This window comes from Thermobia domestica, chromosome 10 (assembly GCF_964235325.1).
Source record: "Thermobia domestica chromosome 10, izTheDome1.hap1.1, whole genome shotgun sequence".
In the NCBI taxonomy this organism is placed as follows: Eukaryota; Metazoa; Arthropoda; class Insecta; order Zygentoma; family Lepismatidae; genus Thermobia; species Thermobia domestica.
Genome location: NC_137463.1, coordinates 31,891,600 through 31,914,509, shown reverse-complemented (window position 1 = coordinate 31,914,509; position 22,910 = coordinate 31,891,600). Strand labels below are relative to the sequence as shown.

The window sequence follows — 22,910 nt, the reverse complement described above, 5'->3', positions numbered from 1 at the left end:
CCAGACTGAAGCATTAGTATAACAAGTGAAATAAGAAGAAACAAGAAAACGCCGGGAAAACTCACATAAACAATGCTGACCAACACAAACTCAGCTTGGGATGGCATCAAACTGGGACTCTTCACATCACAGTGATACCTCCCAACATGGAGTTATCATGTTGAAAAATTTTCGAACGCCCTGTATAATAATGTAAAATAATATATAATATAGGATATGCAAGGATGTAATGTTGTCATTTAATTTTCTTGTAGTATTAAAAGGTAGGATTAAGTTAGGACGTGCATTAAAATAGGTTTAGGATTTTATTTCGTATTTAATGTCTATGTTTTGTTTATTTCTATCTTAATTTCCTATATTTTTTAATAATACTTTGCTTATTTCTTTTATTTTCATCTGTAGAACGTTTTTCCTATCTCCAATCATTCTGAAAACTCTGTCAAAATTTTCTTTAAAAATTTTATTCAAAAATTATTCTTCATAAAATTCTTTAGACTTTCAGCCATTTTGATAGAAAATTGTCAAGATTCATTCGGTTTTGGTGCATCATCTTCAATCTTGTCTTGTGTGACGTCAGTAGCACAGATTTACAGAATTATTTATAATTGGTCGCTTTCCTTTGAACTCTATGATAATTAGCTCATCTTCAATCTTCAGACTGTTACGTCACATTGTTGTCGTACTGTAATGGCGTCAGCCTAAGAAAACAATCCTCAGTTATCGCCCGTCAGATATTATCGACATAAAGTGATAAAGAAAGCCGCTCCAGAACAGATTTTTACTACTAAAAGATTTAAAAAGGTTCGATTGCAAACTTTGCGATAATTTTTGTGCTATTTATTGAACGGAACGGAGCGAGTAGCGAGGGGAATTAGTGAAGCGAAGCAGCCCAATGTTGTAAGTTGTCTGTCTGCATTATGGACGAGGTCTGATTTCTGTATGATTGGATCCTGAATTTTTTGGAAGAACCGTGATAGTTAATGGCCTGTTAATGGTTCAAAATGGACTGTATGTTGTGGAGGATGTGAGTGATAGTTGTTTATTCTGGAACTATGAAATCCATCACAAAATAAATAAGAAAGGTAAACATGAACGGGTGCTTGTAAGGACGACACTGGATTCTGCTTGTATACAAACTCATCCGAACTGTAAGTAAGTTTTCTTTATTTCTAAAGTGGTTTCAAGCGAAGTAACTTGGTAGCCTGGATTTATGGATATTTTTCTTTTAACCTCGAAATTCACCAAGTTATCGCGTTGGAATATGGTGTTTAGTGAAACATAATAATATAACCATGTCTTCGTAAATTCCTTTCCCGTAGGATCTACACAATTACTGAGACAATATGTGACGGCTTAGGCTTATCTATAAAGGGGGGGGAAATAAAGGTAGAGCAAATACTGACGGAATATACATGCAAGTCTAAAATTTTCATTTAGAGTGACCATCGAAATTCCTGTTATTCAAAGAAAGCAAAATCTTGTGAAAGGCTATATGCAGTATTCTTTATTATTGTTGCGATTTTTTTTTATTTGGCTATGCATCATTTGGCTGTACATTAGAACCACGCTAAACAAATAGGATAGGAATGACGTTCTCCGGTATAGAACATATATTCAATATATTTTATTCTTTTAAAGTTTTTTTTTAACCTTAACGTATCCGTGAAGTATGAGAAAGAAACCGAAGCTGTACTTTGATAAAAGAAGCACGATGGGTCGTTTTGTCATAAAAATTTCCGATAGGGGCAATTGGTTTTCTACACCGTGCGAACATTCATATAACTTTTTTTTTTTATAACAGAATCTCATTAAAAGAAATGTGGCCTGGACTGCCAACCAAAGCGTTTTTACGTTATAAAATAAATTTGTTGGTGTGAGTGTGTAGTGTGAATGTGTCTTAGGTTAGTGTAGGTTAAGATTTTAGTGATTTCATGTGTATGTTTTGTAATAAAATGTGTAGGCAAGAAATAAATAAATATAGAAAAGGGTGCCTAGTAATTGTAGCTGCTGTGAACAGCTAAAACATAAGATTTTTTTTTTTTTTTTAAATGAAAAATATGAATGCCAATGAGAGGCACTTTCCTTAAGATAGTCGAGAATGCGTAACTATTTAATAAAAGTAATAAATATTGTTAAAAGTAGGTAATAAAATTGAAAGTCATGAGAGTAGGTGTGCATGTGATATTGTAAAAATGGTTGGTCACGAATTGTGACACGCACGGTAAAAATGATTCTGTAAAGTGTAATGCGATGTATTGTTGTGCCCCTAAACTCAATGTAAACAGTCTGTATAAAGCTTCGGTAAAACAAGTAAAGCTTCAAGTTGACAGTTATGTTTTATTCCATATAACAGAGATACAGTAGAGTAGAAATTTCATAGTAAAACATGATTTAGTCGAGATCAATAGTGCGTCTTCCTATCAATCCGATAATGAATCATCGAGGGGAAAATGATATGAGTGAAACGTTACGGGGAACCCATCAGTGAATGTCACGAATCCTGAGATTTATTTTTTTATTTACTTTTCCAAATTTTCGAGTTTATTTATATTTTTTTTCCGTTGCGCAAAATTTCATTTAGATAATACACTTGTAGGGCAGGTCTTCTGAGTTCGATCCTTTCTCCCATGACTATGGAGCGAGTGAGTGCATCCCCGGTTGCGAGCTATTCTTCTGTGATGGCCACATAGACTTGTAGCTGGTTAAACTGGTGATATACTCAAACGCACCTTGGTCCCGAGAAAGCGAACATCTGAGAACAACAGTAGACACGAATACATACATAACCAAATATAAAAATTATAAACAAATATAAATTTTCTAACAAATTTGGCTACGCCAGCCAGGATGATATTCGGTGATGGAACTTGTAATGTTTCGATTATATCATTCTCAAGGAAGGATGGTCACACACACACACACACACACAAAAAAAAAAAAAAAAAAAAAAAAGCGAGTTGAAGAAAGTGGTAAATCTTTATAGATAAGCAGGAATAGTTGCATATTGTCTGAGTAATTGGTAGATCCGGGGAATTTTATGAAAGTTTGTAAAAAGGAAGAGAAAATATGTCGTGTAAAAAGTTAAGTGAGACCAATCAGTCTGTGGACAAGTATAGTTGTTGTGACGAGCTAATAGAAGGAGTAAGCGTGTTTTGTGACGATTGTCAATTGTGGATTCATTCCCAATGCCAGGGATTGTCGGAAACGGAAGTCACCGAACTGCAACAAAGTGTGGAACCGTGGTATTGCAAATATTGTACTGTAAAACGTGCGGCACAGGTAGACTTGCCGGCGTCCAATGGAGAAAATGACACAGAGAGGGGTTCACTGGTAGTTCTTCCGCAGGTGACCGAGGTAGAGAATGATACTGTAGTGCAGGAATCGGTAGAGTCACAGTCCACGTCTAATTTAGCTGAACTTTTACAGCAATTTACTCAAACATTAAGTCTAAAATTTGATCAGAAATTTGGTAATGTTAGTACTCAGTTAGAACAAGTTAATGCTAATATGAACACTCAGTTAGAACAAGTCAATGCTAATATGAACAATCAGTTAGAACAAGTTAATGCTAATGTAAACACTAGATTTGAAAATGTAAACTTTGCGTTAGGGCAGATAAATGACAGATTTTCTAAAGTAACTGATAGCATTCAAGATCTCAATAACCGGTTTGAACAGTTTAAGTTAGAGACAAATACCACTATCACAGAGAAGTTCGAACGTGTAAGTAAAGACGTGGAGGAGGTACGTCAAGACGTCCAGGACCTTCAGTCCACTTTCACCAATTATCGCGAAACATTGGATGAGCGCGTAACGGATGTGGGAAAGGAGTTGCGTCTGTCGGAATGCACCGTGAATCGTAGATGTGACTCCCTAGCTAAGGAAATATCACGTCTCGAATCACAACAAAAAGACGACTATCGGCAACTTGAGATCAAAGTACAGACCCTTACGAACCGTGTCATGAATAGAGTACCTAAGGGAAATAGGAAACGTTTGTATACTGGATCCGTTGATTCAGATGGCTCAGATTCTGATGCTTTAGTGGAGGTTCCAGTATCTTCGGTTGGGGAAACTGCAACCATCACTACAGTGACGGTGTCAGGGTGCCTGTCAACGGCCAGGGATACAATTTGTGGAAATGTCATCCAACTTTCCAGTCACATGCCAAATGAGGAGGTGAGACGGATGAATGAAAGAATTGATGGAAAGAGAAATGAAGGGGTAATTAGGCGCGTTCCTTTGACAAGTGTGACCTGTCTGCCTCATCAGTGTTGCCAACTCACGCATGTTCCACTAATGTCAGCTCAGGTTATTCCGAGTGGGGTGCGTACGAGCGTTGGAGTTCTGGAGGAGGGGCACAATCATGCGGGGACTACCATCTCCGAGAAATCTTCATTAGGTCAAAATTTAAATAACCTTGTAACTTTTGGACAAAATTCACCGACGGAAAGGGGCCCCGTATTAGAGTGTGGCACTTCTCAGAACACCAATGGACGTGCGGACACAGCAAACGGCAACAAACATATCAGCATCCGATTGTCAGAAATTCGGAACTTACCCATGTTTACAGGAGAATTCGGACAAGCTAGTTTATTCCTCGAAAACTTGGAACAGACTTTTCAATTATTAGAGGCTTCTGACCGAGAAAAATTATTATTATTGCCACGTTGTTTGACAGAGGGGGCTAGAGCTTGGTATAAAACGGTCGAAGAACAGATACGAACCTACGATGATTTTGTTCGATTATTCAGGGACAGTTTCCTCTCCTTACGGATGGAGCGCCTACAGAAGAAATTTGTACAAAATATGCGATATGACCGGACGAAATACCCTTGTTTGAGAGACTTCGCTTGGAAGGTGATAGCGGAATATTATGCGGTCGTGCATCATCCGGATGAAGGGGAACTAATCGAAATTCTGCTTGACTGTTTGCCTCCGAATGAGTCCAAGATATTAAGAGCTGTGGAACCCAAGTCCACACAACAGTTAATCTTAAAATTAACCGAATTAGAGGGTTACCCAGAACACACTGGAGCCGTGACTGAGAGAAAATGGAGGAAACCTTTCGTACGACAAGTAGTGGTCCAAAAGAGGTTTGGAAAAGGAGGGAAACAAACCAAGGAGTCGTCCTCACAAACCGAAGAGACTAAAGAAAAAACTGTGATGAGTAATTCACGAGATTCCTCCAGTACGGAAGAGCGGAAATCACGATATCCTTACAGGAATCGATGGAGGAATGGAAATTCCTACAACCGAAACATGAGAGGTCGTGGCCCGGGAAGACCGCGGTATGACCCATACCGAGAGGGACCAGGAGTAGCCTATGGCTATGGAAATAGTGGAGAATACGGGAATTATCCAAGTGGATCCCAGGTTTTCCCAAATGGAAATGGAACTTCTGGTGGGATGCGTGCCAGTCCGCCATATGCATCGGGTGTACCACCACCTGGAGGGGGTAGTGTACCCCATACAACACCTTCCCCAGGGGTGAACATGGCGACTGTGGCGGGATCGTACCCATCTCACCCGACGTTCGCACCAACGTCAGTCGGAAGTCAAACGAATGAAAACTGGACGGGAAATGCATATCGCAGTTCTCAGTAGGGGAGATTGCGAACTGCGAGATGGATTCCCTGACTCCCAAAGAAGAAGAAAAGAAAGGAAAAGATGAGATAAAAGAAGGTTCTCTGGTAATGTTAAAGACCCATTACTTATCATCGGTACCAAAGAAGATATTCTCAAAATTCATGTTCACATATCTCGGACCATATTTGGTAACTAAACTTTTCAGAAATTCAGCTCAACTTCAAACATTATCAGGAGAGAATATTGGAGTGCAAAGCTACGACAACCTAAAACTTTTTCGATGTTCAGATCTCAAGCGACGACAACTTCTTGGCGAGGCAGAGAATCCATAAAAGCTCGAAGGCGAAAATAAAACATTTTAGGATTTTAATTAGGTTAAGAGATTTAGATTAGTATAAATGTCGTTTATTTTCTTTTAGTGTAGATAAATGCTGTTAGTGTATTCATGATGTAAGAAAAAAAAATTTTTTTTTCAAGGACCGCAGAAGATGATACCTCCCAACATGGAGTTATCATGTTGAAAAATTTTCGAACGCCCTGTATAATAATGTAAAATAATATATAATATAGGATATGCAAGGATGTAATGTTGTCATTTAATTTTCTTGTAGTATTAAAAGGTAGGATTAAGTTAGGACGTGCATTAAAATAGGTTTAGGATTTTATTTCGTATTTAATGTCTATGTTTTGTTTATTTCTGTCTTAATTTCCTATATTTTTTAATAATACTTTGCTTATTTCTTTTATTTTCATCTGTAGAACGTTTTTCCTATCTCCAATCATTCTGAAAACTCTGTCAAAATTTTCTTTAAAAATTTTATTCAAAAATTATTCTTCATAAAATTCTTTAGACTTTCAGCCATTTTGATAGAAAATCGTCAAGATTCATTCGGTTTTGGTGCATCATCTTCAATCTTGTCTTGTGTGACGTCAGTAGCACAGATTTACAGAATTATTTATAATTGGTCGCTTTCCTTTGAACTCTATGATAATTAGCTCATCTTCAATCTTCAGACTGTTACGTCACATTGTTGTCGTACTGTAATGGCGTCAGCCTAAGAAAACAATCCTCAGTTATCGCCCGTCAGATATTATCGGCATAAAGTGATAAAGAAAGCCGCTCCAGAACAGATTTTTACTACTAAAAGATTTAAAAAGGTTCGATTGCAAACTTTGCGATAATTTTTGTGCTATTTATTGAACGGAACGGAGCGAGTAGCGAGGGGAATTAGTGAAGCGAAGCAGCCCAATGTTGTAAGTTGTCTGTCTGCATTATGGACGAGGTCTGATTTCTGTATGATTGGATCCTGAATTTTTTGGAAGAACCGTGATAGTTAATGGCCTGTTAATGGTTCAAAATGGACTGTATGTTGTGGAGGATGTGAGTGATAGTTGTTTATTCTGGAACTATGAAATCCATCACAAAATAAATAAGAAAGGTAAACATGAACGGGTGCTTGTAAGGACGACACTGGATTCTGCTTGTATACAAACTCATCCGAACTGTAAGTAAGTTTTCTTTATTTCTAAAGTGGTTTCAAGCGAAGTAACTTGGTAGCCTGGATTTATGGATATTTTTCTTTTAACCTCGAAATTCACCAAGTTATCGCGTTGGAATATGGTGTTTAGTGAAACATAATAATATAACCATGTCTTCGTAAATTCCTTTCCCGTAGGATCTACACAATTACTGAGACAATATGTGACGGCTTAGGCTTATCTATAAAGGGGGGGAAAATAAAGGTAGAGCAAATACTGACGGAATATACATGCAAGTCTAAAATTTTCATTTAGAGTGACCATCGAAATTCCTGTTATTCAAAGAAAGCAAAATGTTGTGAAAGGCTATATGCAGTATTCTTTATTATTGTTGCGATTTTTTTTTTATTTGGCTATGCATCATTTGGCTGTACATTAGAACCACGCTAAACAAATAGGATAGGAATGACGTTCTCCGGTATAGAACATATATTCAATATATTTTATTCTTTTAAAGTTTTTTTTTAACCTTAACGTATCCGTGAAGTATGAGAAAGAAACCGAAGCTGTACTTTGATAAAAGAAGCACGATGGGTCGTTTTGTCATAAAAATTTCCGATAGGGGCAATTGGTTTTCTACACCGTGCGAACATTCATATAACTTTTTTTTTTTATAACAGAATCTCATTAAAAGAAATGTGGCCTGGACTGCCAACCAAAGCGTTTTTACGTTATAAAATAAATTTGTTGGTGTGAGTGTGTAGTGTGAATGTGTCTTAGGTTAGTGTAGGTTAAGATTTTAGTGATTTCATGTGTATGTTTTGTAATAAAATGTGTAGGCAAGAAATAAATAAATATAGAAAAGGGTGCCTAGTAATTGTAGCTGCTGTGAACAGCTAAAACATAAGATTTTTTTTTTTTTTAAATGAAAAATATGAATGCCAATGAGAGGCACTTTCCTTAAGATAGTCGAGAATGCGTAACTATTTAATAAAAGTAATAAATATTGTTAAAAGTAGGTAATAAAATTGAAAGTCATGAGAGTAGGTGTGCTTGTGATATTGTAAAAATGGTTGGTCACGAATTGTGACACGCACGGTAAAAATGATTCTGTAAAGTGTAATGCGATGTATTGTTGTGCCCCTAAACTCAATGTAAACAGTCTGTATAAAGCTTCGGTAAAACAAGTAAAGCTTCAAGTTGACAGTTATGTTTTATTCCATATAACAGAGATACAGTAGAGTAGAAATCTCATAGTAAAACATGATTTAGTCGAGATCAATAGTGCGTCTTCCTATCAATCCGATAATGAATCATCGAGAGGAAAATGATATGAGTGAAACGTTACGGGGAACCCATCAGTGAATGTCACGAATCCTGAGATTTATTTTTTTATTTACTTTTCCAAATTTTCGAGTTTATTTATATTTTTTTTCCGTTGCGCAAAATTTCATTTAGATAATACACTTGTAGGGCAGGTCTTCTGAGTTCGATCCTTTCTCCCATGACTATGGAGCGAGTGAGTGCATCCCCGGTTGCGAGCTATTCTTCTGTGATGGCCACATAGACTTGTAGCTGGTTAAACTGGTGATATACTCAAACGCACCTTGGTCCCGAGAAAGCGAACATCTGAGAACAACAGTAGACACGAATACATACATAACCAAATATAAAAATTATAAACAAATATAAATTTTCTAACAACAGACGAACGTTCTACTACTACTGTTTGATAATTATGAATTCTTACAGAAATTTCTTATCACTCATGACATTTTCAAATTACAAAATGCAATTCCTTAATTACTTATTTAAACTTTATTCATGTGTAATGATGAAATGGGAAGACAATTCTTAAAATATAGGGTAAAAAAATTAAACAGTATGAATTTTTCATTATTAACAATAAGTTACTTACCATATGTGCTTTAGCATTCTTTCTTTCAGCTCTCCTATTGGCAAGTTGTGTATGAAGTTTCGAATAATACCTCGTAAATACTTCGACACCAACCAATCCTTTTATGAGATCACACACTTCTTGAGCTAACTGCTTTAACTCATTATCCGCATTCTGATCCGTCAATTCTCTCACCACAGGAGCCAATAGATGATGAAGATATTGAGGAAGTTCCTCGGAACCGAGATCTACAGCAATTGCAGCCGTCCACTTGAATATTGAAGATCGCTGCAAATATAAACAGAGAAAGTAGGTAAGCAGGAGAATATTTAGAAACCAACGTTAAGAACACATGACGCTTGTTTTCAGTTTGACATTCCATTACAGCGTCGAGGCTATATGAGACATAAACCAATAACTTAACGTGGAATAAGTTATAACCGGGGATCGAACTTGGCTCTTTTATACCAAAAGCAGGAATAATAATCTTTTACAAAGTGAGTGTTCTTCAAAAACAATAAGCTAAGATTTTTTTCTTTCTTTAGGTAGGCAGAAAGGTGAGGGTGTGTCTTTTTAGTTGGGCGAGTCTGCATGGCACCAATGTACTTTATAAAAATCTCGCGGTAATGTCTTGGGGCAGACGCGTTTTCCATTTTAAAAATTGTAACGTTTTCGTTCGAAGAATATCATGTTATTTTCCGCTCTTTTGTTACTTACATGAGGCATGCACAGATGTTCTTATGGAAGTGAAAAAATGAATCTGTAGGTGTGATAGTTTAAAGCAGGCCGTGTGAAAACAACTGAAAGAACCTCGGGCATGCAATAACCGACAACATGACTGAGCAAGTGGAATAGATGATTATGGAAGACAGTTGAGTGGAACAGTTAGCTTCCAATTTTCGTAGAATCTGTTCATTTCATCCAATACCAGATCTGGAAATTCGAAAAGTTTCCTCTAGATGGGTTTCTTGACTACTAACCAATGAACATAAGGATTCACGCGCTGCAATGTGTCAGGCAATCGTCACACTACGAATGTCAAGTTTTCGCGTCTATGACATCATTACCGCGTGTCCTACTCCATTCAACTAACAATGAATGTCGTTCCACGCAAATAGAGAGATTGAATGACAGCATACCGTTCTTTGAACGTAAATATCGCCATTCTTATCACCTATAACATTTCACGCCGAGAGAAAGTATGCGATATCGTACTATATGTCTTCCGTGAAGATTATATATATATATATATATATATATATATATATATATATAAATGTAATCGCTCGCTGATCTTCAGACACGAGGCGAAAGAGTTGAGTTAAGTTTGAGTTTAACATCCCGTTCAGCAGCGAGGCTATATGAGACGTGGACCTACTGATTAACGTGGAATCCGAACCACATGAGCTCCCGCCGGGATTCGAACCCGGGTCTTCCACGCTAAAGGCGCGTATGCTAACCGCTTAGCCAACGAGGCGAAAGAAACAGTAAATACCGTATTTACGTGATTCTAAGACCCACTTTTTGTCGATTTTTTCTTTTTTTGCTTCCAAAATCAAGGTACGTCTTAGATTTGAATTATGCAAATTTAGACCAGATTAGATGGAGTTTTGTCAAAAATTGCTAATCCCATTAATCACGATTCTATAAAGAATGTGTACTTTGTGTGTATTTGGCTATCAAAAGTGGAAAAATTGGAAAAGATAGTGATGCCGATAAGGAAACAGATAATGAGCAGTAACATGTCAGTATCGTTTTTGCGAGTGAGAGTACAAAACAGAAGAAAAGAAACAACCTTAAATAATTGCTGAATAATTATTTGTTTGTGTGTGTACATACCGGTATAATATAGCAGTATAATATGATAATATGATACCGATAATGGATTGCTATAAACTAACGCAAACAAGTGTTGTATCGTTACATTAGAAAAAAAAAAAAATATTACCAGTAGATGCATATAAATATACTGTACATTAAAGCAGTAAGTTCAATGTTTCTTTATTTTCCCACAACATTATTTGTTTTCCCGTGTTTAATTTTTTTTTTTTTCATTTTTTAAAATCAATACAGTAGTTTTTTTTTTTTTTTTAATTTTCGCCAAGGGTGCGTCTTACATTCGAGAATTTTTTTTTCAATTTTTCCTGTAAAGATTGGGGATGTGTCTTACATTTGAGAGCGTCTTAGATTCGCGTAAATAGAGTATTTATTATTAGAGAAGAATAAGTGTATTTTTCACAGATTTATTTTTAAACAACGATCTGCTGAACAAATTTCAAATTCCACAACATTTTATCTGTTTTCTATAGCTTTTCACGGCAAAGAACAATAATTTTACTATTGATGTTGTTCACAGAACTACTGTGCCTAATATGAGATATCTCTTTTTCTGTATTGTACATATCGTATTTTTAAAATGTTGCTACATTTGTTGTTAGAAACAGCCATATCGCATTATACTACTGAATTATGCATTTGGGCTGCGTTTCCACGAGTTAATTTTTAGTGATAAGATACCGTTTAGTACAAACGTTGATATATATCCACTCGTATTTTATTATTATTATTATATTATATTATTATTATTTGATTAAGGCTTTTACTTTGTTTTGATAAGCAAGTTATTATATAAGTACACCGCTACAATATGAGTAAAAATGGCATATTTGTATTTTAGACTGAGTGTTTTATAGTTATTACACTATTTATACTACACATACCAGCAATGTGCTCTTTGGCGCTGTGGAAATCTCGGCATTGACAATTCTTCTCATCCTTCGAATCATCCAACGAAGACTTAAATTTCCTTTGACATCCTCCTCCTCATCATCATGATTATCATCCATTTCATTTGCACTGGACGCTGAGACTCCATTTAATAGATGTGTGGAATTACTCTCTGGATTGACATTTTTGATCACTCTTGCTATAAACACAAGATTCTTAACGACCTAGAAAAGAGTTTACTATTGTTAACAAATAAAGGTTTTTGTGTCATCATTACGCTAATAATACAGCTCTAATACTTTTTGAAGGCATAAGTCTTTATTGAGAGTCAAACAACTACTAAGTTTATTTCAAGAATGCTGCTATTTGAACACAATTATTATACCATCTATGGTCTATACTATATGAATGAGAAGGGTTGGAAATAGTGGGGGAGAAAAGAAAAAAAATATATATTATTAAGAAGAGGAAGAGAAACTAGTTGGGACCTTGGCTAAGAAGGCACTGTATTATGAGAGAAGTGCTAGAGGGTATGGTAGAAGGAAAGAGAGGGAGAGGGCAAAGGAGTCTACAGTTAATGGACGATATCAAAACAGAAAAAAACGTCCGTGAAGACGAAGTGGTTAGCGGAAGAGTGTGGAGCAAGGAAGTTTCTCAGTTGCGGCAAGTGACTTGCCAGTAATTACAGAATACCTATGATAATGATATGGTCTATATCCGTGTTTCCCAACCTAGGAGACGGGAAGAGCGAGCAAGGGAAGTGCAAGCTACTGATAGAAATAAACTATGAAATTACGAATAAAGCATCACGCATATTAACAATTTATAATTGAACTTTATCAAACTTCTGAGACGTTACGTGTTTGACGTTTTGTATTTAATATTTCCAAAATTCTTATGAATTAAAAACTTAACAGATATAAACTGGTAATATTATTATTATTGAAGATTTGAGAATTTAATGACACATCTGAAATCGAAGATGGGTTCAGATAAAAAGCATGTTTGAATAACGAAAAAAAAAAAATGAAATCTTTAAGTTTTACGTCCCACGGTTATGCCGGTTAGGCTAAAGGAGACGGTGATGATGAGAGATGAGTGAAATGGTGGAATGAAGAAAGTGGGAGGAAACGGGAGAACCCCGAGAAAACCCACGAGCACGATGTTTGTCCACCACAAAGTTCACTTGGCGGGGGCTGGGATCGAACCCGGGACCTCAAGCACCAGAGGTGAACGCTCTACCACTGAGCCACCGCGCCCCTGTGTTTGAATAACGAGCGGGAGGGGGGGGGGGGAAACGTGAACTAATCAGGGTATATAAAGGGGTCGCTGAAAAAAAATAGGAACCATGGTCTACATACAAAATTATACTTAACTTCTGAAGAAATTTGCTTTTTTATTTTTTTTTAAGTATAATCTTTTGAAATTATTAATTGTTTTCTTATATGAAATTAAATCTTTCAGTTTAATGTCCCGCGTTTATGCCCTTTAGACTAAGGGAGACGGATGATTAAGGCAAGTGAATAATGGAATAATTGGTGGAATGAGAATGTGGAAGGAAACGGGAGTATCCCGAGAAAACTTACGGAGCGAACAAGGGATCTCGGGCACCAGAGGTAAGCGCTCTACTGCTGAGACACTATGTCCCCCAATTGTATTAACTATGACTTTTCTGAAGACAACCAGTTTTCCGGAACAGTTATTTTACTGTACCCAACGATTAGTTCACGTGGACTCAATTCAATTCACAGCAGGATGCAGAATTTTCAGTGGTGGCCATGCCGGATTTAGGTCTGATGGGGCCCTAAGCAATTGAAAGGAGCCTTTTATACGTCAAGCTTTAGGGGCCCTTTATACGTTAAGCTTTCTTTTTCAGCGACAAAATGTCGTTTTTTTTTGTTTTTTTTTTTTAAGGTTTTAATATATGCTATATGCTAATTTATGGACCTAACAGATATCTAAATGGAAACATGGGTCCATTACAAGAAAAGTTGGGAAACAGGAGCCTCATTACAAGTGGAGCTGAGAAATAGAATCCTATTACTTGCTTCATAAAATCCTAGTATATAACAATACTAAACACCATTGTTGTATGTGCGTTTAATCATATTTGTTTTATCTTGTTATTTGGAAATTACATTACAATCAGGTTTTTCTTTAAATTTTTTTGGGCCCGCAAGCGAGCGGGGCCCTATTCTACAGCTTGTTTCGCTTATACGTAAATGCAGCATTGGTGGTGAGCAAGATAGGTGAGGACATTTGGAACGATGTGCTGACCACGGATTATTGAGTTGAATTAAACCACCTTGCAGCAGACTATTGCTCTTCATGAGCTGTAGCTCGAGAGTTTAATTTCAACATCCTAAAGTATTTAGTCTCTCAGTTAGTATGCAACTTTGCGGAACTCCTTCTAGAACAACCATACATCAAACAAAAAAATACCTTTAAGAATCTTGCCAGAACTTACATCTATGCCGGATAAAAAAGGAATCGAAATTACCTGTTCGGCCATCTCGTTTCCTATTCCTTCTGGTTGCATTTGCGAACACAACTGAAGAACTAAAGATTTTAATTTCTTTCTGGCTTTTGTATATAGAAATCCAGAATTAATTCTACTGTTGGAATTTGCAGCTTCCGCGATCTTCAACGGATCTACAGAGCTGAAAAGATGGCCTAAGAGTTGGGCAGCAGACAGACGAACCCACTCGTGTTCATGAAGAAGAAGTGTCTGCACATATTCTGGAATTATGGAAAAAGACTTTCTCTTAAAATTACACAATATACAAAATTCATTTTTATCATTTTATGTTGACCAAATATATGAAAAATAAAATAAAATAAATTTTTGAAATTAAAATAATAATAATAATAATAATAATAATAATAATGGAACGTTTCTTAAGAAAGCAAACTTTTATGTTAGAACAAGGTGATTACCAGTATTTTAAGATTCGCAAACTCGCCAGAGACCAAAGACCGCTTCCTGAAATTTATGGAACACATCACACAGATTAGTCATAATGATTCTAGAAATCGGATGAGAACTACAAAAAGGAAAAATTAACGATGAGGGATTTAGCCTGAAGTTAATGAAAACGAACTGAACGTACCCAGATGAAATAAGATTTTAATAAATACTAGCTGAACCTGACCTCTATTGGTTGACTACTCAGCGCATCATTCTAATATGACCATGGGTTTCCTTCCCACGTCCACACTATAGCTGTCCATATCACTTTACACACACAATTAAAGGACAAAACGACTTACAAAGGAAGTGAATTGCTATAGACAAACATATAAAAACAGCATTTTAATGTATAAGTGTTGGCTTGAGTTTGTGTTGAGCTTCGAGAAGTAACAGATGATGTCATTTTTTTTCTCCTTATAAATTTATATCCGTCCGAGGACGCCTCTTGCGGCTCTTGAGGTATTTGAAGTTGCCAGGATTCAATAGGTTTTCCCTGCATGCAATACATTAAAGCAAAGCGCCTGCAATGTCCGTTAACCCGTCATACATAACTCCTCTATTGGTTGACTAACACAGGGATATGAACCCTAGCGACAATGTTAATCTTATCGACTCAAAACGACCCATAAAATGTTGAATAGAACAATAACAGCACATTTTTTTAAAATTTGAATTAGAAGTGGCACATGTACACAAAATTCGAAATAGACCAGTGAAAACAGCACGTTTCTAGAGCTTGTGGTTTCCGAGTGATCATTGTCGAAAGGAATTGGCCACAAACATATAAACCTAGCATTTTAATACAGAACTAGCTGAACCTGCGTTCTTTCATATATGAGCATGAATCTCCTTGTTACTCCTCACATCTGTACATGTCCCTTTGCAGACACAAGTGAAACAAGGCTTGGTAAAAATCGGCAAGAGATACCGTAAAAGGAAGATTTTTTTCGATTACTTTCTCAATATCTCGTACCATTTGCAAGATTTCAGCCTACTTCCGGTTGGAGTTTTAAATTCATGTATGATCTGTGTTTTCTTTCTTCTTGCATGTAGTATGTAATAAGTAAATACATAAACTAAGTAACTCTATGGAATACGGAACCCGGAGGTTCAATGCCGCGTTTACAAAAGCTCTCCACTAACTTCTATCCTTAGCCAACTGGATCCAGTTTCTACTTTGTATTCCTATTTCTGCGAGATCCATCTTAATATTGTCCTCCCATCTGCGCCTACGTCTTCCTAATGGTTGTTTTCCGGCTGGTCTTCCAGTTAAGATTTTGAAAGCGTTCGTTCTTTCTTCCATCCTGGCTACATGACCTGCCCAACTGAGCCTCCTAGATTTGATGACCTTAACAATGTTGGATAAACCGTATAAATTATGTAGTGCCTCGTTATGAAGATTCCGCCATTCCCTATTCCCGTTTCTCTTGGGTCCGAATATTGGTCTCAAGATCTTGTTCTCAAATACTTTCAATCTACACTATGTGATCAGACGTATCCGGACACCCCCAAAACATACGTTTTTCATATTAGGTGCATTGTGCTGCCATCTACTGCCAGGTACTCATTATCAGCGACCTCAGTAGTCATTAGGCATCGTGAAAAAAGCAGAATGGGGCGCTCCACGGAACTCACGGACTTCGAACGTGATCAGGTAATTGGGTGTCACTTGTGTCAGAAGTCTGTACACGAGATTTCCACACTCCTAAACATCCCTAGGCCCACGGTGTCTGATGTGATAGTGAAGTGGAAACGTGAAGGGACACGTACAGCACAAAAGCGTACAGGCCGACCTCGTCTGTAGACTGACAGAGACCGCCGACAGGTCGTAAAGTGTAATAGGCAGACATCAATCCAGATCATCACACAGGAATTCCAAACTGCATCAGGATCCACTCCAAGCATGTTAATATGACAGTTAGGCTTGAGATGAGAAAACTTGGATTTCACGGTACACATCACGCAGGTAAATGCCAAACGACGCCTCGCTTGGTGTAAGAAGCGTAAACATTGGACGATTGAACAGTGGAAAATGTTATGTGGAATGACGAATCACGGCACACAGTGTGGCGATCCGATGGCAGAGTGTGGGTGTGGTGAATGCCCGGTTAACGTAATTTGTCAGCGTGTGTAGTGCCAACAGTAAAATTCGGAGGTGGTGGTGTTATGGTGTGGTCGTGTTTTTCTTGGAGGGGCTTGCACCCATTGTTGTTTTGCGTGGCACTCTCACAGCGCAGGCCTACATTGATGTTTTAAGCACCTTCTTGCATCCCACTGTTAAAGAGCAATTCGGGGATGACGATTGCATCTTTCAACACGATCGAGCACCTGTTCATACTGCACGGCCTGTGGCGGAGTGGTTACACGACCATAACTTGCCTGTAATGGACTGGCTTGCACAGGGTCGTGACTTGAATCCTACATAACACCTTTAGGATGTTTCGGAACGCCGACTTCGTGCCAGGCCTCACCTACCTACATCGATACCTCTCCTCAGTTCAGCACTCCGTGAAGAATAGGCTGCCATTCCCCCAAGAAACCTTCCAGCACCTGATTGAAAGTATGCCTGCGAGAGTGGAAGCTGTCATCAAGGCTAAGGATGCGCCAACACCATATTGAATTCCAGCAGTACCGATGGAGGGCGCTACGAACTGGTAAGTCATTTTCAGCCAGGTATCCGGATACTTTTGATCACATAGTGTATGTTCTTCGTTCCGAGTAAGAGACCATATTTCGCAACCATACAGAACAACAGGCATGATTATCGTTTTATACATTTTAAAATAAGCTAATACATTACACATACAATCAATTATAATGTCAGTGATATATGGTGTTAATTGGGCAAAACACTCCCAACAATAAAGATTCAACTTAGACTGGAGAAATGGTTATCCTTCGTTTTTCATTATAATTTGGCCATGAAACAAACACCTGAGAAATATGCAGCCCCTATATACAATTATATGGTGTTGGAATGTATAATAGGTAGAATATGATGCTTTAGTTTTTTTTTTTTTTTTTTTTTGTTTGTTTTTTTTTTTAAATTTCAACACTTCCAGTGTACCCGTAAAAATGTAATAAATAAATAATGGGCATTTTTTTTTTAAATATTGAGTTAGAACTGGACAATCTACGCAAAATTTTCAATCGATCAGTGAAAACGTCATCTTTCTAGAGCCTGTAGTTTCTGAGATCTCACTGCTGAAAGGATCTGCCACAAACATATTAACGTCTACAAACGTATAGTTTAAAAAACTCCAGAGATGGCAGCACAATTCATTTGCATGTATTTCGGAGAAGGCTTATTAAAATGCAAAGGCTTTGAACAATAATTTAAAAGGATAAACTTTGTGAAAAAGATCTCTTTAAGTAATTTATTTAAAGCACACCTTTTAAAAATATTTGTCTTTGTTATAAACGTGAATCACAAATAACCGTAAATCAGAGGTGTGAAAGCTAAAGTTATAGGTTGGAACTCAGTCGCTCTTAGTTGTTATTGTAGCACTTTAATAAATAGATATATTATTATGTTAAAAAGTTACTTACGACCAAGTCTTCGAAATTTGGGAGGTGTCCTATTTAAACTTGTATTGTGTGACATATTTATCTTATGCATTTTAAATGCCGAACTTTTTATTGTTGAAGTTGGAATTGATCAGATCACATATTCATTTCGTAAGTTTATCTTGGCTACTTTGCGATATGGGTACTTTTTGTATAATAGTCATTCCTAATCTTCGGACATTAGACTGAAAACGCAAACAGTTGTATGCGTACTATATATATTTTATTTATTTTTTTACTATAGGAATGAATGGAATAATTGAGGAGTTTGATGGGATAAGGGCGTAAATCTGAAACATACAGTTGGAGAAAAACGATGTTGAAAATGCAGCATTTTATTCCGATATTGAATTGAAATGTTACCAGGAGGCTAAACAATAGGGTGGAGCGTTTTGCACTTTTGTTGGAAATTCGATGACGGCTAGTGTGCGATTAGTGGCACCGACCTTACCGATTTTTTAATTTTTTAAAAAAATTTTTAACAACCCCTTACCCTGCCCCAACGGACTTAAAAGTTTTTTAAGTGTTTTGGTTAGGCAACTCGCACAACACCAATGACAGAAAAGCTACTTGTGTTCGTTTTTAGAATTACCTGATGGCTATAATACAATTATTTTATTAAAAGAAACTTGTAGCAATGCCAGTAAATAATTTTAAAATGTTTATGAGTCAAAGTACAGCCATATTAGCTCAGTTGTTGGAATTAATGTCCAGATTTTGTTTGGAATGCCACGTTAACGATGATTATAGGCATAGCTCTTGATATAACACGATTTGTTTTTGGCAACTCTTCGCTTGTTATGTACACCGACAGCAAATGCCATCTAGCGGCAGGCTACACAACTTCGTGGTTGCTTACTTTGGCCACGCTCTTTGAGCGTCGTCGCAACATCCGGCTCCGTCCAGAAGATTCGCGCACCTCCCGCTCGCCTCGTTGGCTCCAGAACCTACGCCGATGTTTCTAGAATATTCTCGCTCGAAGTTCGGCGGTAGTATAAATATTGCGTACTTAGACCAACCAATCCAACAGGCCAGTTTATTGCAGCTTAAGCTTTAACGGTTTTAGTTCGCTACTCTTTCTGTTAAGACAGAGAGTTTGTGCATTGTACGTAAAGTTACAGTCTTCTTAGTGAGATACGATTCAGAGACATTTTGTATACTTTGGTTTCCAAGTTCGGAAGCAATGGACAACAAGATGAAGAAAAAGCCTCATAGCAGACCAACACGAAAAAGTGTGAAACGAGGCTTATTTGGCACTCCAAGTGAGATGAGTGAAGTGCAGTTACCCACGTACGCTGACGTTATGCGACATTATCATTGGTTTCGAAGTGGTTTAAGTGGTGACGAAAGTGTAACTAAATTACCAGTGACTGACATTTGTAAACTAGTTGAACAAAGAATTGTACATATTTGGCGTAAAGCAAGCATTCCTGTGGTTTCAGAAAAGAGAGTTTTTGACATGCTGAAAACATTTTATAATAAGTGTCACACCAAGGAAATACATTTCAGTCGACAAGGACAAGAAGCAACACTTCATGCAGGTTTTGTTGCACACGCGGAAAAGTCTCTTTTTGATATTGCGTCTTGCAAATGTAAAACCGCCGAAGATTGCAACTGTGAGAGGACACGCAAGATTCCAAAACGAGAATTCAAGTTTCTTTTGGACCAGAGAACATCACGGAAAATGAGCATTGGTAACATTGACGTCCGAACAAGCAAATCTCTGTTAAAGATGTTTTCCCGTAAAGTGAGCAGATTTAAGGGGCGGACAACCAAGAAAGACGCTGGAAGTGTTGAAGCAAGTCCATCAGCTAGTGGGATTGGGATTAGGTTTAGGCACAGGTCAAAGATACTGGCGTCGTCAGGGAAATCCAGCGAAGCTGTTGAATCGAGAAGCACATCGGGATCTGACTTCGAGGCGCGACCAAGAAGGAAACATAGCCTAAAGCGCATCTTCAAAATACAGCGGAGGAAGCGTTTAGAACTAGAGCTTCAGCCAGACAGGTTGCTTTGATCGCTTCTGCCGTACTTCAGGACGCGAGACTCATAACGCCAGAGGACAAAAATCTTGTTGCTGGCAGATCTAAGGTACGAAGAGGAAAAGATAAACTGGGTGAGAGGATCCAGAAAGAAAAGGCTCACCTAGGCCGGGCGATTACAAGTATCTACTTCGACGGAAAAAATTATGCAACTCTTGTGCAAGAAAAATTAACGGCAAATACGAAGACGAAAGGTTACAGAAAAGCATATCACAGTTCTATCGGAGCCCGGTTTAGAATACTTGGGTCATGCCACTCCTAAGTCAGGCACTGGCAAGGATATTGCCGACACTATATTGGAGCTTTTAGAGAAGAACTAGTACGACGCGTCAAGTCTTGAGGCAGTCGGCAGCGATGGTGAAGCCACGAACACAGGATGGTATAACGGCGTGATAAGTCAGATACAAAGATCCCTAGGAAAGGAACTGCAGCATCTCATTTGCCTTCTTCATACCAACGAATTGCCATTTCGACACCTGGTTACTGAATTGGATGGTGGGACGACCGGACCCAAAGCTTTGTCCGGCCCCATCGGAAAGAAATTAAAGGATTGTGAACGTTCATCGATCGTCTCCTTTACACCCATTCCCGTTGAATGTGTGTCTGAAATGGAAAAAACAGATGGTTTAAGCAGCGACCAGAATTATCTCTTTGAAATTTGTAAGGCTGTTACTACGGGAATGTGTACTACCGATTTAGCAAACAGAAAACCAGGACCATTATCACATTTACGATGGCTTATCTTGGCCTGTAGGATGCTTCGCCACTACATCAGTACTGATAAACCTAGTTCAAGTTTGTGTCTACTTTGCCAGTACACTGTTAAAGTATACGCTCCCGTCTGGTTTTCAATACGGCGAAATCCTCGTGCGAAATGGGCACCAAGCATCTGTTTAGCATAGTTAAGCTATCACGTTTTCTGACAGATAATCTACAACACATAGTTCATTCTGTTCTACAAACAAACGGATACTACGCTCATCATGAAAACCTGCTGATAGCGATGACAGCAGATGAAAATCCGCATATTCGAACGTTAGGCTGGAGAAGGATTAAAAAAAGTGCTGCAGCCAGAAGACTCCGAGATCAAGCCGCCCACGTGACTTCATTGTTCCGAAATTAAACTTTACAGCTGAAAATTACTACGACATGATTAATTGGCCTAAATGTCTAACAGAGCCGCCAATCACACGAAACATAACGGATCAGCAGCTTGAAGAAAACATCCGAACTTCAGCTACTCTAACAACATTTCCTTGCCATAGTCAAGCTGTGGAACGCACAGTGAAGCTGGTGTCCGAGGCAGCGTCGAAAAAGTGCGGCCAGAACGCAAAAGATCTACGTTAGAGCCAAACTGAAATCTAGAACAAGAATGCCTCGCTTCGAGACCAAGAAGAACTACGTGACCTAAGGTCAAATGTCAACGTACGCCTACTTCGAAACTCGATGTGCAACCACCTCCACGTGATGAGTTCTGCATTATTTTGCGTATAGAGCAAAATAAGCGAAGAGCTGCACAAAGAAAATCGTGTTATATCAAGAACTATGCTTATAATCATCGTTAACGTGGCATTCCAAACAAAATCTGGACATTAATTCCAACAACTGAGCTAATATGGCTGTACTTCGACTTATAAACATTTTAAAATTATTTACTGGCATTGCTACGAGTTTCTTTTAATAAAATAATTGTAGCCATCAGGTAACTCTAAAAACGACCACAAGTAGCTTTTCTGCCATTGGTGTTGTGCGTATTCCCTAACCAAACACTTAAAAAACTTTTAAGTCCGTTGGGGCAGAGTAAGGGGTTGTCCAAAAAAAATAAAATAAATAAATAAATAAAATAACAAAATCAGTAAGGTCGGTACCATTAATGGCACTTTTTCCGCACTAGCCGTCACCGAATTTCCCACAAAAGTGCAAAACGCTCCACCCTACTAAACAAGCATGGCAAAAGCCACAAATGCGTTTGATGCAAAAAGGGCGTAAACTTGCTTACGCCCTTATTATATCAAACTCCTCAGTTGATGGTATGAAGAACTGAAAGAAATACGAAGAACTCCATGAACGACGTATGTTCTCATACATTTATGTAATTCGAGACGCGAAATATAAGATTGCTGAAATATAGTATGGTGTCTCCTTTGTAAATCCTGCGAACTCTAATGCTACGTTCCCTAGTACCTATTAGTCTAATACCGTATATGTTTTTAGTGCATAGTTTTAAGTCAACAGACATAATAGGGAATGTATAATGGGTTTACCTAATCATTGTGGTATTTACAGTAACTTCCATCACTGTGAGCTACGAAATTCTAGTTGTGATTAGAACGTCACCACGAACATACACATTATTATATTTATTATCATGCTAGATATATCACGATTCATTTTTGGCATTATCTCACAACCTGATATGCTTGTTACGCAGCGTTCGTACTGATCTGGAGAAATCTATTTCCCTGACTTTTGGCAGGAAATTCCCTGACTTTCATGACCGTGTCGGTTGACGTTGACATATAAATAAGGGTTAAATAACGGTGAATATTTATATATGAGAACATTTATTCCATAGAGACAAATAATAATCAGTTGCTCATACGTACATTTCATTTATCACCCATAAAAATCTGAGCAACGT

General features: G+C 37.7%; 1 protein-coding gene across 1 annotated transcript in view; it reads right to left on the bottom strand.

The window, feature by feature from the left end:
- Positions 1-22,910, bottom strand: part of LOC145662403 (small subunit processome component 20 homolog) — a 108,555-nt gene that overhangs the window by 3,000 nt on the left and 82,645 nt on the right. Inside the window, exons 31-33 of the mRNA XM_081727943.1 lie at positions 14,193-14,431; positions 11,686-11,916; positions 8,987-9,253 (exon numbers count right to left, since the gene is read on the bottom strand). Of these exons, the coding sequence (XP_081584069.1) occupies positions 8,987-9,253; positions 11,686-11,916; positions 14,193-14,431 (737 nt within the window). The remainder of the gene's footprint in view (positions 1-8,986; positions 9,254-11,685; positions 11,917-14,192; positions 14,432-22,910) is intronic.